The 12845-nt window shown below is 37.9% G+C and overlaps 1 protein-coding gene across 1 annotated transcript; it reads left to right on the forward strand.

Moving 5' to 3' along the window:
- The first annotated feature begins 5354 nt into the window (after positions 1-5354).
- Positions 5355-6107, forward strand: LOC123885967. The gene has a single exon (XM_045935305.1). The coding sequence runs from the start codon at positions 5355-5357 to the stop codon at positions 6105-6107; it is 753 nt and encodes a 250-aa protein (XP_045791261.1).
- Positions 6108-12845: the final 6738 nt, after the last annotated feature.

The raw sequence follows: 12845 nt of genomic DNA on the forward strand, positions 1-12845 counted from the left end.
GGACTTTCCTTATTCAGCTAACAAGTCTGAAGACCCACGTTCTCAAGTGAGGACAGACAAAACGAGAGTAGCTGAACTGATCAGGCTTGAAAGGTCCTTTTCTTCATTGGTAGAAGAGTTGACTTGCAAAGGGAATCTTCACAGCTTTCAAAAAGATCTTCAGAGGTTGATGAAGCTTTAGTCACTTAAGAAGTTCTGAAGACTTCATCATCTGAAGGTTGTAACTTCTGAAGTCCAACATCTTCTGAGCGCTTGTGAACTTCTGAATTCACATCCTCTGAGCTTCACTCAGAGCTTATCTGATGCTTATATCTGCGCACTTAAAATAAATTTTTAGTCCTTCCAATTATTTATTAATACTTTGTTATCATCAAAACCTTTATAGATTTAGGGGCTAACATTTTTAAATCAATTTTGTTCCAACATACTGAAGTTCCTTTGGTTCCAGAAGTTGAAGTCTCAGATTTTGAAGTTTTCAGAACATCTGAACTAATATTATCAGGTTCTGAATAACTCCTATCTTATGAACTTTTCTTCCCAGATCCTGAGGAACTTGGTTCCTCTGAGCTGTCAGCTTCTAATTTTCTCAGATCATCATCCTCATTTTCCAGAGCACCAAAATTCTTTCCCTCTTCACTTTGTGGTACAACATAATAAACCCAAGATTTTCCAACCTTTTTGGGATAGGTTTTTAGCTTTGAATATGTTCTACCATATTCATAGCCAACTCCCTCTCCCCTATGTCTCATGACATTATAAACAAGATTTGCAGCTTTGCTCTTCCCAAGGTTTAGATGCACAAACTGTTGAAGAGCCATTTCTTGCTCATCAACAGGTTTGTGACAAACAACACATCCTTTTTCAAGATCATTCACTCTGTTCAGAGTTTCTTGATATAGGCCTTGAAAATGACCTTTCTGTTCACTCAAAGTGTTAAATTTTTCTTGTAAAACTTTTTGTTTACTTAACACTCTGAGATGTTTCTCAATGACCTTGTTAAGTGCAGTTAAAAGTTGAGATTTAGAACAGTCAGAAAATACCTCATCTGTAACTTCTGAATCTGATTCTGATTCATCCTCTGAATCTGCATCTGAGTTAGTTGAAGCCATTAGGGCTAGATTTGCCTCTTCCTCTTCCTCAACTTCCTCCTCAAATGATAGCTCCTCAAAAGTAGCCATCAGACTCTTCTTCAATTTGCTCTTAAATTGTTGTTTCTTTGAGTTATATCTCTTGCTTTTGTCTTTGGCAGACATTTCTGGACAGTCAGCAATAAAATGTCCAGGCTTCTTATAGTTGAAGCAATTCTTTTGATCTTCCTTTTTGTTCACAAAGTTTCTTGAGTTGTTGCCTTTGAAGTTCTTTTTGTTAAACCTGTTCCACTGTTGAAATTTAGTAAATAAAGCAAACTCATCTTCATTCATTTCATCATCTTGACCATCTGCAGAAGATTCTTCCTCAATGTCAAGAAGCTGAGTCTTAAGAGCTTTGGAAGAAGTCCTAGTTGACTGTAAAGCCACAGACTTTGACTTCTTCTTAGCTTCTGAATTAGCATTCAGAACCATTTCATGGCTTCTGAGATTGCTTATCAGAGCCTCAAGACTCAGAGTCTTGAGATTTTGAGCTTCCTCAATTGCAGTGACCTTAGGTCTCCATGCAAGGGGAAGACTCCTCAGAATCTTCTGAACATGGTCATATGTGGAATAGCTTCTCTTCAGAACTTTTAGACCAGACACAAGAGTCTGAAACCTTGTAAACATGGTTTCAATTGTTTCATCCTTTTCCATAGTGAAAAGTTCATATTGCCTTATCAAGAGACTAGCCTTAGCCTCTTGAACCTTTTCGTTACCATCGTAGGTAGCACACATGGAGTCAAAGATAGACTTAGCAGAGGACTTGTTTTCTATTCTGACATAGTCTTCATGTCTAATAGCACCAACAACAATGTCCTTTACTCTTTGATGTTTTGTGTAGATTTTCAGGTTCGCTGGGGTGAGTAACTTTCTGTGCTCAATGGACAATTTACCATGTTCATTTAAGTTTTCAAAAGTTACCCCCAACTTAACCAAATCCCACAACTCATGATCTATAGCAGTGATATTGCTATACAGTCTTTCTTTCCACCATTCAAATAATGACGCATCACCATTGAATATAGGGGCTTTTCTATTGCCACTATGTTCATATGATTCATTATTTAAATACTCATGACCAAAAGCAGGTGTAGGTCTAGAACCACCACCACCACCACCAGAGTTACTGGTTCTAGTACTTTCATCTCCATCTCCAGACATAATGTTCTCACAAGATCTTTTACTGTCTCACTGTTAAGTGAAAGTAACAGACCAGTGCTCTAGATACCAATGAAGGGTGTGAAAACACAAGAAAGGGGGGGGTTGAATTGTGTTTTAGCCAAGTTAAAACTTTTTCAAAGTTCTTAACTTAACTAAGTTAGCAGCGGATAAGTAACACAAATAATAACAAGATAAGAGAGAGAGAAAGCACACAAGCAATTTATACTGGTTCCTCTCACAAAACGAGAGTAGTCCAGTCCCCTTGCACTTCCAAGGGATTTCACTATAATCACACAAGATTACAAATGCTCAAGCACACAAGCAAGAGACTTCACCACAATGCTTAAGCACACAAGCTTAAGACTTCTCAAAACTATCAGAGTTAATAAAGTTGTTGGATGAATACAATAGCTCTCAAGTGAACCTTAAGGATCAAATACAATGAGTATATAAAACTACAGAGTATTTGGACTAAGAGTTAAAAACACTAGTTCAGAGGTTCAGAGCTTGTATTCGCAAATATGAAATGTTCGAGCGCGTGTGTAATCCTTGATAATCTTTTCAACTGATTCTTCTAGTATATGTATAACTAGGAAAGAGTCGTTGCAAAGATGACCGTTGATGAAGATAACCTTTTGTCTTCAAGCAGCTTGTCTTGATGCAGTTTGGTTGTTTCTAAAACTGAGTAAGAGTTTCAAACACTTTGACCATGTGCAGAGAAGACTTTCCTTATTCAGCTAATAAGTCTGATGTCCCACGTTCTCAAGAGTGGACAGACAAAATGAGAGTAGCTGTTCTGATCAAGCTTGAAAGGTCCTTTTCTTCATTGATAGGAGAGTTGACTTACAAAAGAGAATCTTCACAGACTTCAAGAAGATCTTCAGAGTTTGAAGAAACTCAGTCGTTAAGAAGTTCTGATGACTTCATCTTCTGAAGATTGTAACTTCTGAAGTTCAATAACTTCTGAGTGCTTGCGAACTTCTGAGCTTTATTCAGAGCTTATCTGGAGCTAAGTTCTGCACACTTAAATTAAACTTTTAGTCCTTCCAATTATTTATTAATATTTTGTTATCATCAAAACCTTAATAGATTTAGGGGTAAACATTTTTAAATCAATTTTGTTCCAACATAAGGTTCTCTTAAGAGCAGTTGTATTCATTCAACAACTTTATTAACTCTGATAGTTTGAGAAGTCTTAAGCTTGCGTGCTTAAGCATTGTGGTGAAGTCTCTTGCTTGTGTGCTTGAGCATTTGTAATCTTGTGTGATTATAGTGAAATCCCTTGGAAGTGCAAGGGGACTGGACTACTCTCGTTTTGTGAGAGGAACCAGTATAAATTGCTTGTGTGCTTTCTCTCTCTCTCTCTTATCTTGCTATTATCTGTGTTATTTATCCGCTGCTAACTTAGTTAAGTTAAGAACTTTGAAAAAGTTTTAACTTGGCTAAAACACAATTCAACCCCCCCTTCTTGTGTTTTCACACCATCACTTATATGTGATAACTTTGTTCTGACTCTATACCATAGTCTCCTTATAATCAAGTGAAATACTAGATAGAGTTTTAAAAAAATGACAGTTTCAGGTATTAGCGCGTGGTTCAATTTTCAATTAATATTGATATTCTCCCCCCTTTTGGCATCAGTCAAAAAGAAATAACTACGTAAAAGAATTGTTTCAAAACGCAAGTTTCAAAGTGGTCAAAGCGAAGAAAAAAAATTGTGAAAACTGTAATTGTAATTAAGAGGGCGTTAAGAACCAGGTAGCAAAAAGGTTATAAATAGCTATACCTAAAAACAGATGGAGTACAAAACATAACAGTTGAAAATAGCAACAGAGAATGAAACGATCAAGCAAAAGAATTGCAGAAGCACAGAAGAAGAAAGATGAGGAGAAGGGGAAGGCAGATGAAGATTACGCAAGATTCTTGGCAACATATGATCCAGAGAAAGAAGATTCAACTGAAGTCCAATCCAAACTGAGAGAAAGGGCATCAGAGGAGTCGGTTCAAAGTTCTTAAAAATGTATCATGAAATCATATGTACCAGAATTTCAATTTTAATGAATAAAGGAGTTTTGAGTTTTTGCTTTCCCAAGTTTTTTTTTTTAAAAAAATTAACCAACAATGAACGAAATTAAGTAAACTTAACCAAAACAAAAGATGTTCCAAAGACAATACAAAATAATACACAATTAATAATAACACAAGGTGCATAGAATCCTAGGGTTTTTGAGAGAGAAGGCTAAGGATTTTCTTCAAGTCTGCACCCATTTCTGCTTGTGTAGCATTCATAGCCTCTTGTTCTTCTTTTAGAGATGCCAGCTTTCCATTCACTTCCATCTTAAATGCTTCAAATGCAGAGAGTTCAGAAGGAATTATATGTTCCTTCTTAACAAGTGCATACTAAGCTCACTATCCAACAACCCAATGTTTTCTTTCCAAATCTCATTCTTAAGCATATCTGCATTGAAGAAGTCATTTGAAATGCTGAATCTACCCTTCCTGCGCATCTGAGCTTGATCAAATTCCATGTTGACTCCTTTAACCCATTGCTTGGTCTTCATCTGATACTCAATGAGTTCATTAACATCTCCATTCTGCACCTTGGATAGCATCTGAACACTTCTTCAGAAGTTACATCTTCAGAACCTGTAAGTAGGATAACACCTATCAGAAGTTCTGAGGATTGTATCATCTGAATTTTTTTTATTTCTTTTAACAAAGTTCAATGGCTCTGACGACTATAAGTGGAAACGTTTCAGTTAACTTTCTTAATGACAGTTGTCCACTTATATGTCAGTTACTTAATTTATCTTTAACACGTATCTTGAATCTGATTGGGTAAAGGCAGTTAATGATGAATTTAGCAATAAAGTGGCAATTTGTCTCGATTAACTCCCTATGTCTTGTGTCTTTATGTTAAGTTCTTCTTTTTATTCAAAAATTCACTTATTCACATAAGTTCACACAAGCACTTCACAACCTACACTTTTCATCTTCTCTCTAAACCTCAGAAAATATTCTTTCTCCCTTCAATCTTAGCAAACCCTACCTAAACTTTCAACAATGGAAGCTGGTGCGTCATCGTCATCTTCTCGTCCTCCTGTGTTCAGTAAACCTCCAATCTTCCTAACCAAGAGATTCGACAAGGAAGAAAAAATGTCTACTCCGTATGAGAAATTGGAACTGGTAATCGAACAACCTGTAGACTTCGAAAGTCTGAAAGCTAATGGGTATGATGTTAAGAAGTATTTTGAAGATCAGTATTGGATGAACTTCTTTGACATTCTGAATGGTCCGGTTTATACTGAGTTAGTAAAGGATTTTTGGCCAAGATGCGAAGTGGTGGAAAAGGAAGACGCTGATAGGGAATACAAACTGAAGGTTGCTGAGAATCCAAAGGTCAACAAAGGGAAATCTCGTCGTGATTTGGGTTTAAGAGAGTTTACAGAAACAGAAATTAGGTCTGGAGTTTCTGGGTTTGAAGTGGTTATTACTCAAACCACAATTGCTGAACTTCTGAAAATTCCTAATGAAGGATTTTGTATCGACTTTAGCAAAGAAGGAAGAGAATCTCCTTATGCTAACATGATCAACAGATATCTGTATGAATCTGAACTCTCTGAACCAACAAACAAGACTCTCCATCTGAAGAAACCAGTTAAGGTTCTGGTTAAGATTATGCAAGGTTCAATCTTTCCCAGGTCAGGAGGAACAGACCAAGTGTCTTGGAATCACAGACACTTTCTGTTCAAGCATCAGGGCTGGTATGGCTGTCAGGAATCCCTCCAAGAAGATTGTCTAACCCAGATTGATTAGTGAACTCTTCCATCAGTGTACTATGGTCAGAAGGATTCAAGAAGCAGGTGCTGAATACATTTTGAACACTGCAAGAGGAACAATTTTGACTGGAAAGTCTTTGAAGAAAATGAACTTACTGTCTGAACCTGTTGGATATTTGAATTGGCTTAATTTTGCTAAAACAAATATACTAACAAGATGTTGGAAAACATGTTACAACATCATACTGTATCAAGGAAATCTCGCGCATTTAAGAGAGCATCTGCTATTTATGGAAATCCACTTAAAGAGCACGCTTAATGGAGATTTGATCTGATCAGGAATTTTAAGGATAAGATAAGACTTAATGGTACAATGGTATGATCACACTTATCCTAGAAAGTCCCTTAAACACTTTTGGAAAGTTTCTATACATTCTTGATGAAGATCAAAAGAGAATCAGATCACCCTTTATGACTCTCAAGGAGCGTCCTATTGATTCTGAAGCAAGAGGAGCGTGCTAAATCATTATATATACGAAGACCAAGCTCAAGACTAAGTATCTCATTGAAAAGTATTAGTTACACATATTGAGTCTTTGTTGAGTCTTTTATTATTTGATTGTAATTCTTGCTTGTGGATTCTATAACACGAGTTAAGAAGTGAGTTTATTGTTTTAAGGTTACTCCTAAGCTTTGAAGTACGGAGTTTACCGTGTGTGATTCACTTGAATCTTTTAAGCAAAAGTGAAGTATTGTCTTGGTAAGTTGTTGCCACATCATTCCCAACATTGTATAATCAACACAGGCTGTGTTGTGTGAGTGGAAGTGAGATGGGATCTCATGTCTAGGAGTTCCTAGGCAGAAGTTGCATGAGTAGTGTCGAGGTTATAAGGCGTAAACCAGGGGTTTGCTGGAGGTCTTAGTTTAAGGCGTAAATCCTAGGGTTTGCTGGAGGTCTTAGTAACTAGAGCTATTAGTGGATTTCCTTCCTGGATTGGTATCCCCCAGAGTAGGCAGTTGGCTGAACTGGGTTAACAATTACTTGTGCACTTTATTTATTTTCTGTCAGTATTTTATATGTTATGTATGATGTGCCAACAATAGAAACAACATTATTCATAAAGTAGTTGTTGGGACATCTTCGGTGACATCATTCTAGTGATACCAGAATTTCAATTGGCATCAGAGCAGGCACCCTGTTCTGTTATTTTGGGTGAGCTCCAGGGAAAGTACTTTCTGGTACAATGGATAAAGAAGGAGGGTCAGTGTCTAAACCCCCTTTACTGACAGGTCCTGAGAACTATGATTATTGGAAATCTCGTATGGAGGCTTTCATAAAATCAATTGACAACAGGACATGGAAGGCTGTGTTACGTGGATGGGAACCACCAATGGTTCTTGACAAGGATGGCAATAAAACTGATGTAAAGAAGCCATATGATGAATGGACAAAAGATGAGGATGATCTGGCACTTGGCAACTCCAAAGCCTTGTATGCAATTTTCAATGGTGTGGATGCTAACATGTTTAGGCTTGTTAAGAGATGTATTACTGCTAAGCATGCCTGGGAAATTCTGAGAAAAGCTCATGAAGGAACATCAAAAGTTAAGCTATCTAAGCTTCAGATGCTCAAAACCAATTTTGAGAATCTCAGAATGAAGGAGGAAGAAACCATTCATGACTTTCAAATGAATGTGCTTGACTTTGCAAATTCGTTTGATGCACTTGGAAAACCTATCTCAGATGAGGAGCTAGTTGGAAAAATACTCAGATCTTTGCCTAAAAGATTTGATATGAAGGTGACAGCCATTGAGGAGGCTCATGATCTCTCAAGCCTAAATTTAGATAAACTCATAGGATCACTTCAGACCTATGAAATTAGCTTGAACAGGAGGAATGAAAAGAAAGATAAGAATCTAGCCTTTGCTTCAAAAAGTGCTGCTGATGATTTACAAATTGAATCTGAAGGTGAAGAAAGCTTAGCTGAGTCTATGGCTATGCTTGGGAGACAGTTCAACAAGTTGATGAAGAAAGTGGACCAAAGGCCCAAGTCAAATGGTCGATTCAACAACAACAAACAGTCTAGCTTTCAGAAAAAGACAAATGAAAGAGGAGTGAGATGCCATGAATGTGAAGGTTTTGGCCATATCAGAACTGAATGTCCAACCTTTCTAAAAAGGCAAAAGAAAAGTCTTGTGGTTTCATGGTCTGATACAGATTCAGAGGAGGAAGAATCTGCCAAATTTGTTAATGCTTTAACAGGAGTTTGTGTATCTGACTCAGAATCTTGTGATGAGGAGGTAACTTATGAGGAACTAGCTGCTACTTACAAAGATCTTCATAATAGAAGTATAGAAGTTTGCAAAGCATTGGAGAAACAAAAGAAGATCAATGGCAAACTGCAAGCTGAGAGAAATGACTTACTCATGAACATTGATAATCTCAACATTAAGGTTGAAGATCAGAGTAGTCAAATTCGACAGTTGGAAATGGAGAAGTCTAACCTCCTGTGTAAAGTTGCTGAACAAGGTGAAGAAGTAACCAAGTTAAATGCTGACTTGGATCAAGTCACAAAAGTGGCTAAAATGATGACCAAAGGTACTGATGCCTTTGAGGAAATGTTACAAAGACAAAACTACGGGAAACCTAAGCCCATTGGTTTTGAACATGAAAGAGTAAAGCAGCAGATGAAGTTCAACAATGCCACTATACATACTCCAATCAACAGCACGTTTGTGTCAGGAGGATTGTCACAACATCTTATGGGACATCCTATGCCCAGGTTCTATAACTGGACATGTCATCATTGTGGAAGGAAAGGACATATTAGGCCTTTCTGCTATAGGCTGCACGGATATCCAAGGAGAATCCATCAAGAATTCTATACTCCTGCTTTCTCTAATGTTACAACTAGAATGGAATGGAGAGAAAAGAAGAAAATCACAGGTCTAATATCTCATACATCCTTAAGAGCTTCATCAAGAGAAACCTGGTACTTTGATAGTGGCTGTTCTAGACACATGACAGGTGTTGAACACTATCTTGAAGACTTGAAGTCATATGCTACCAGCTTTGTGACCTTTGGAGATGGAGCCAAAGGAGAGATCAAGGGAGTTGGTAAACTTGCAAACCATGGCTTACCAAAGCTAGATAATGTGCTGCTTGTAAAAGGGCTTAAAGCAAATCTAATCAGCATAAGCCAACTTTGTGATCAAGGCATGAAAGTTAACTTCACAAAAGCTGAATGTCTAGTTACAAATGAGCAAGGAGAGCTGTTGATGAAAGGAGTAAGGTCAAGAGACAACTGTTATCTTTGGATCCCTAAAGAAGAAGATTTATCAACATGTCTTATTAGCAAAGAAGATGAGGTAAAATTGTGGCACCAAAAACTTGGCCACCTGCACCTTAAGAGCATGAAAAAGGCAATAGCTAAAGAGGCAATCAGAGGTCTTCCAAAACTCAAAATTGAGGAAGGAAGTATATGTGGAGAATGTCAAATAGGGAAGCAGACAAAGATGTCGCATCCAAAGTTGCAACATCTTACCACAACAAGGGTACTAGAATTGTTGCACATAGACCTGATGGGGCCAATGCAAGTGGAGAGCCTTGGAGGAAAAATGTACGCGTTCGTCATGGTAGATGACTTTTCAAGGTTCACATAGATTGAGTTTCTAAAAGACAAATCTGAAAGTTTTGATGCATTCAAAGAACTTTGTCTTCAACTCCAAAGAGAAAAGAACTCTGCTATTGTAAGGATACGAAGTGATCATGGTAAAGAGTTTGAGAATGCAAGCTTCCTTGAATTCTGCATCTCTGAAGGAATCAAGCATGAATTCTCAGCTCCAATCACACCTCAACAAAATGGTGTTGTTGAAAGGAAGAACAGGACAATACAAGAGTCAGCCAGAGTAATGTTGCATGCAAAACATCTTCCATATCAATTCTGGGTTGAGGCTATGCATACTGCCTGTTATATTCACAATCGTGTCACACTCAGAACTGGAACTTCTACTACACTATATGAACTGTGGAAAGGCAGAAAACCAACTGTCAAACACTTTCATGTGTTTGGAAGTAAGTGTTACATCCTAGCTGATAGAGAGCACAGAAGAAAAATGGATCCTAAAAGTGAAGAAGGATTATTTCTTGGGTATTCAACAAACAGCAGGGCCTATAGAGTTTACAACCAGAGAACAAAGGTAATAGTAGAATCTATCAATGTTGTGATAGATGACCTGACATCTGCTAAAACATCTGACACTGAAGATGATGTTCCAACAACTTTGCCAACATCTGAAGAAGATGTAGCAGAGAAAGAATCAGATTCAGATGATGAATCAACAATTCCTACACCTGGTCCTGTGAGAAAAGTTCCTTCAATAAGAATACAGAAGAACCATCCCAAGGATCTCATCATAGGAAATCCTGACCAGGGAATTGCTACAAGAAGGACAAATGAAGTGGTTACTAATTCATGTTTTGTCTCAAAGGTTGAGCCTAAAAATGTAAAAGAGGCTCTCACTGATGAGTTTTGGATAGAAGCCATGCAAGATGAACTAACTCAGTTTAGAAGAAGTGATGTGTGGGATCTTGTCCCTAGACCCAATGGTGTTAATGTCATAGGCACAAAATGGGTGTTCAAGAACAAATCAGATGAAAATGGTGTTGTAACAAGAAACAAGGCAAGATTAGTGGCTCAAGGGTATACTCAGGTTGAAGGACTTGACTTTGATGAAACATTTGCGCCAGTAGCAAGACTGGAATCCATTAGGCTACTTCTTGGTATAGCATGCATCTTTAAATTTAAGCTGTACCAAATGGATGTCAAGAGTGCCTTTCTTAATGGGTACTTACATGAAGAAGTTTATGTGGAGCAGCCAAAAGGTTTTGTAGATCCTGCTAATCCTGATCATGTGTACAAGCTGAAGAAGGCTCTTTATGGACTGAAACAGGCTCCAAGGGCTTGGTATGAGAGGCTGACAAATTTCCTTATTAGTCAAGGATACAGAAAAGGAGGCCATGACAAAACCTTGTTTGTCAAAGAACAGGAAGAGAAGTTGATGATTGCCCAAATTTATGTTGATGACATAGTATTTGGAGGAATGTCTGAAAAGATGGTGCAACATTTTGTACAACAAATGCAGTCAGAGTTTGAAATGAGTTTGGTAGGTGAGCTAACATACTTCCTTGGTCTGCAAGTCAAACAGATGGAAGACACCATATTTGTTTCTCAAAGCAAGTATGCAAAGAACATGATCCAGAAGTTTGGAATGGACACTGCAGCACACAAGAGAACTCCAGCTGCTACTCATCTGAAGCTAACCAAAGATGAGAATGGCATTGATGTTGATCAAAGCCTATACAGGAGCATGATTGGTAGTCTCTTGTATCTTACAGCAAGTAGACCTGACATCACTTTTGATGTTGGTGTGTGTGCAAGATATCAGGCCAAACCAAAGATGAGCCATCTTGTACAAGTCAAAAGAATCTTGAAGTATATAAAGGGCACCAGTGATTATGGGATTCTGTATTCCCAGACAAAGAACTCTACCTTAGTAGGGTATTGTGATGCAGATTGGGCTGGAAGTGCTGATGATAGAAAGAGCACTTCAGGAGGTTGCTTCTTTTTGGATGATAATTTAATCTCATGGTTCAGCAAGAAGCAGAATTGTGTGTCTCTATCTACTGCAGAGGCTGAATACATAGCTGCAGGTAGCAATTGTTCCCAGCTGATGTGGATGAAACAGATGCTGAAAGAATATAATGTCGACCAAGATGTCATGACATTATATTGTGACAACTTGAGTGCAATCAATATATCAAAGAATCCAGTTCAACACTCAAGAACCAAACATATAGACATCAGGCATCATTTCATTAGAGACCTTGTGGAAGAAAATTGCGTGGAACTTAAGCATATTGGTACAAGTGAACAGCTAGCTGACATTTTTACAAAGGCACTTGACGCAAATCAGTTTGAGTTTTTAAGGGGCAAATTAGGAATTTGCCTGCATGAAGAAGCATAGCAGTTACTGCAGTTATGGCGTGCAAAAGGAAACCGTTTTCTCTCCCATCCATCAATGCACGCTAATTTAGGGAAATCATTACAAACTTCCCTTAAATATGTCATCACACGCATTCAATTACTTTTCTCCCAAAATCTAGTCTTTGTCCGTAAACCCTATTCTCACACTCCTCTCGTCAAACTCCATCTATTCATCTTCTCAAACCTCAGAAAACTTCAACTAAACATGTCTGAATCATCGCAAACAACAAAGTCCGACCGTTCTACTCGATCAAAGGCGAAGATCGAATCCTCGGAGATCATCAAGGACGTCGTCCCTGTTACTATCATTCAGCCCAGCAATCTCAGACCTGTCACTGCTGCTGAGAAGAAGGAAAAGAAGAAAACTGCTGAGAAAAAGAAAGAAATCATCAAAGTAAGTGATGCTATCTCTCCCTCCGGTAACAAATCTAGTAAAGGATCCTCTAAAAGGAATAGAAGGGATTATAAATCTAAGTTCTCTCTTTCTATGTCTGATTTGGTATTTCAATCCAATGTCGATACATCTGAGAAAACATCTGAAATCAACAAAGGAGAAACTCAGAACCCTAAAACTGTGTCTGAAGTTGTTGAAACAATCGTTCCAACCGCTGATAACCCTAGTCAAGAAAAATTGGGATCTGATGCTGAAAAGAGAGATCTTAATGCTATGCCTGTTGAAACTGAGATGGAAGACACTCCTACAGAGGTTGAGCCTGATATTGCTAATAA

The sequence above is a fragment of the Trifolium pratense genome, linkage group LG5, assembly GCF_020283565.1.
Source record: "Trifolium pratense cultivar HEN17-A07 linkage group LG5, ARS_RC_1.1, whole genome shotgun sequence".
Lineage (NCBI taxonomy): Eukaryota > Viridiplantae > Streptophyta > Magnoliopsida > Fabales > Fabaceae > Trifolium > Trifolium pratense.

Excerpts from the sequence above, each read along its gene's own strand:
- LOC123885967 (XM_045935305.1), top strand. The coding sequence starts at position 5,355 with ATGGAAGCTGGTGCGTCATCGTCATCTTCTCGTCCTCCTGTGTTCAGT.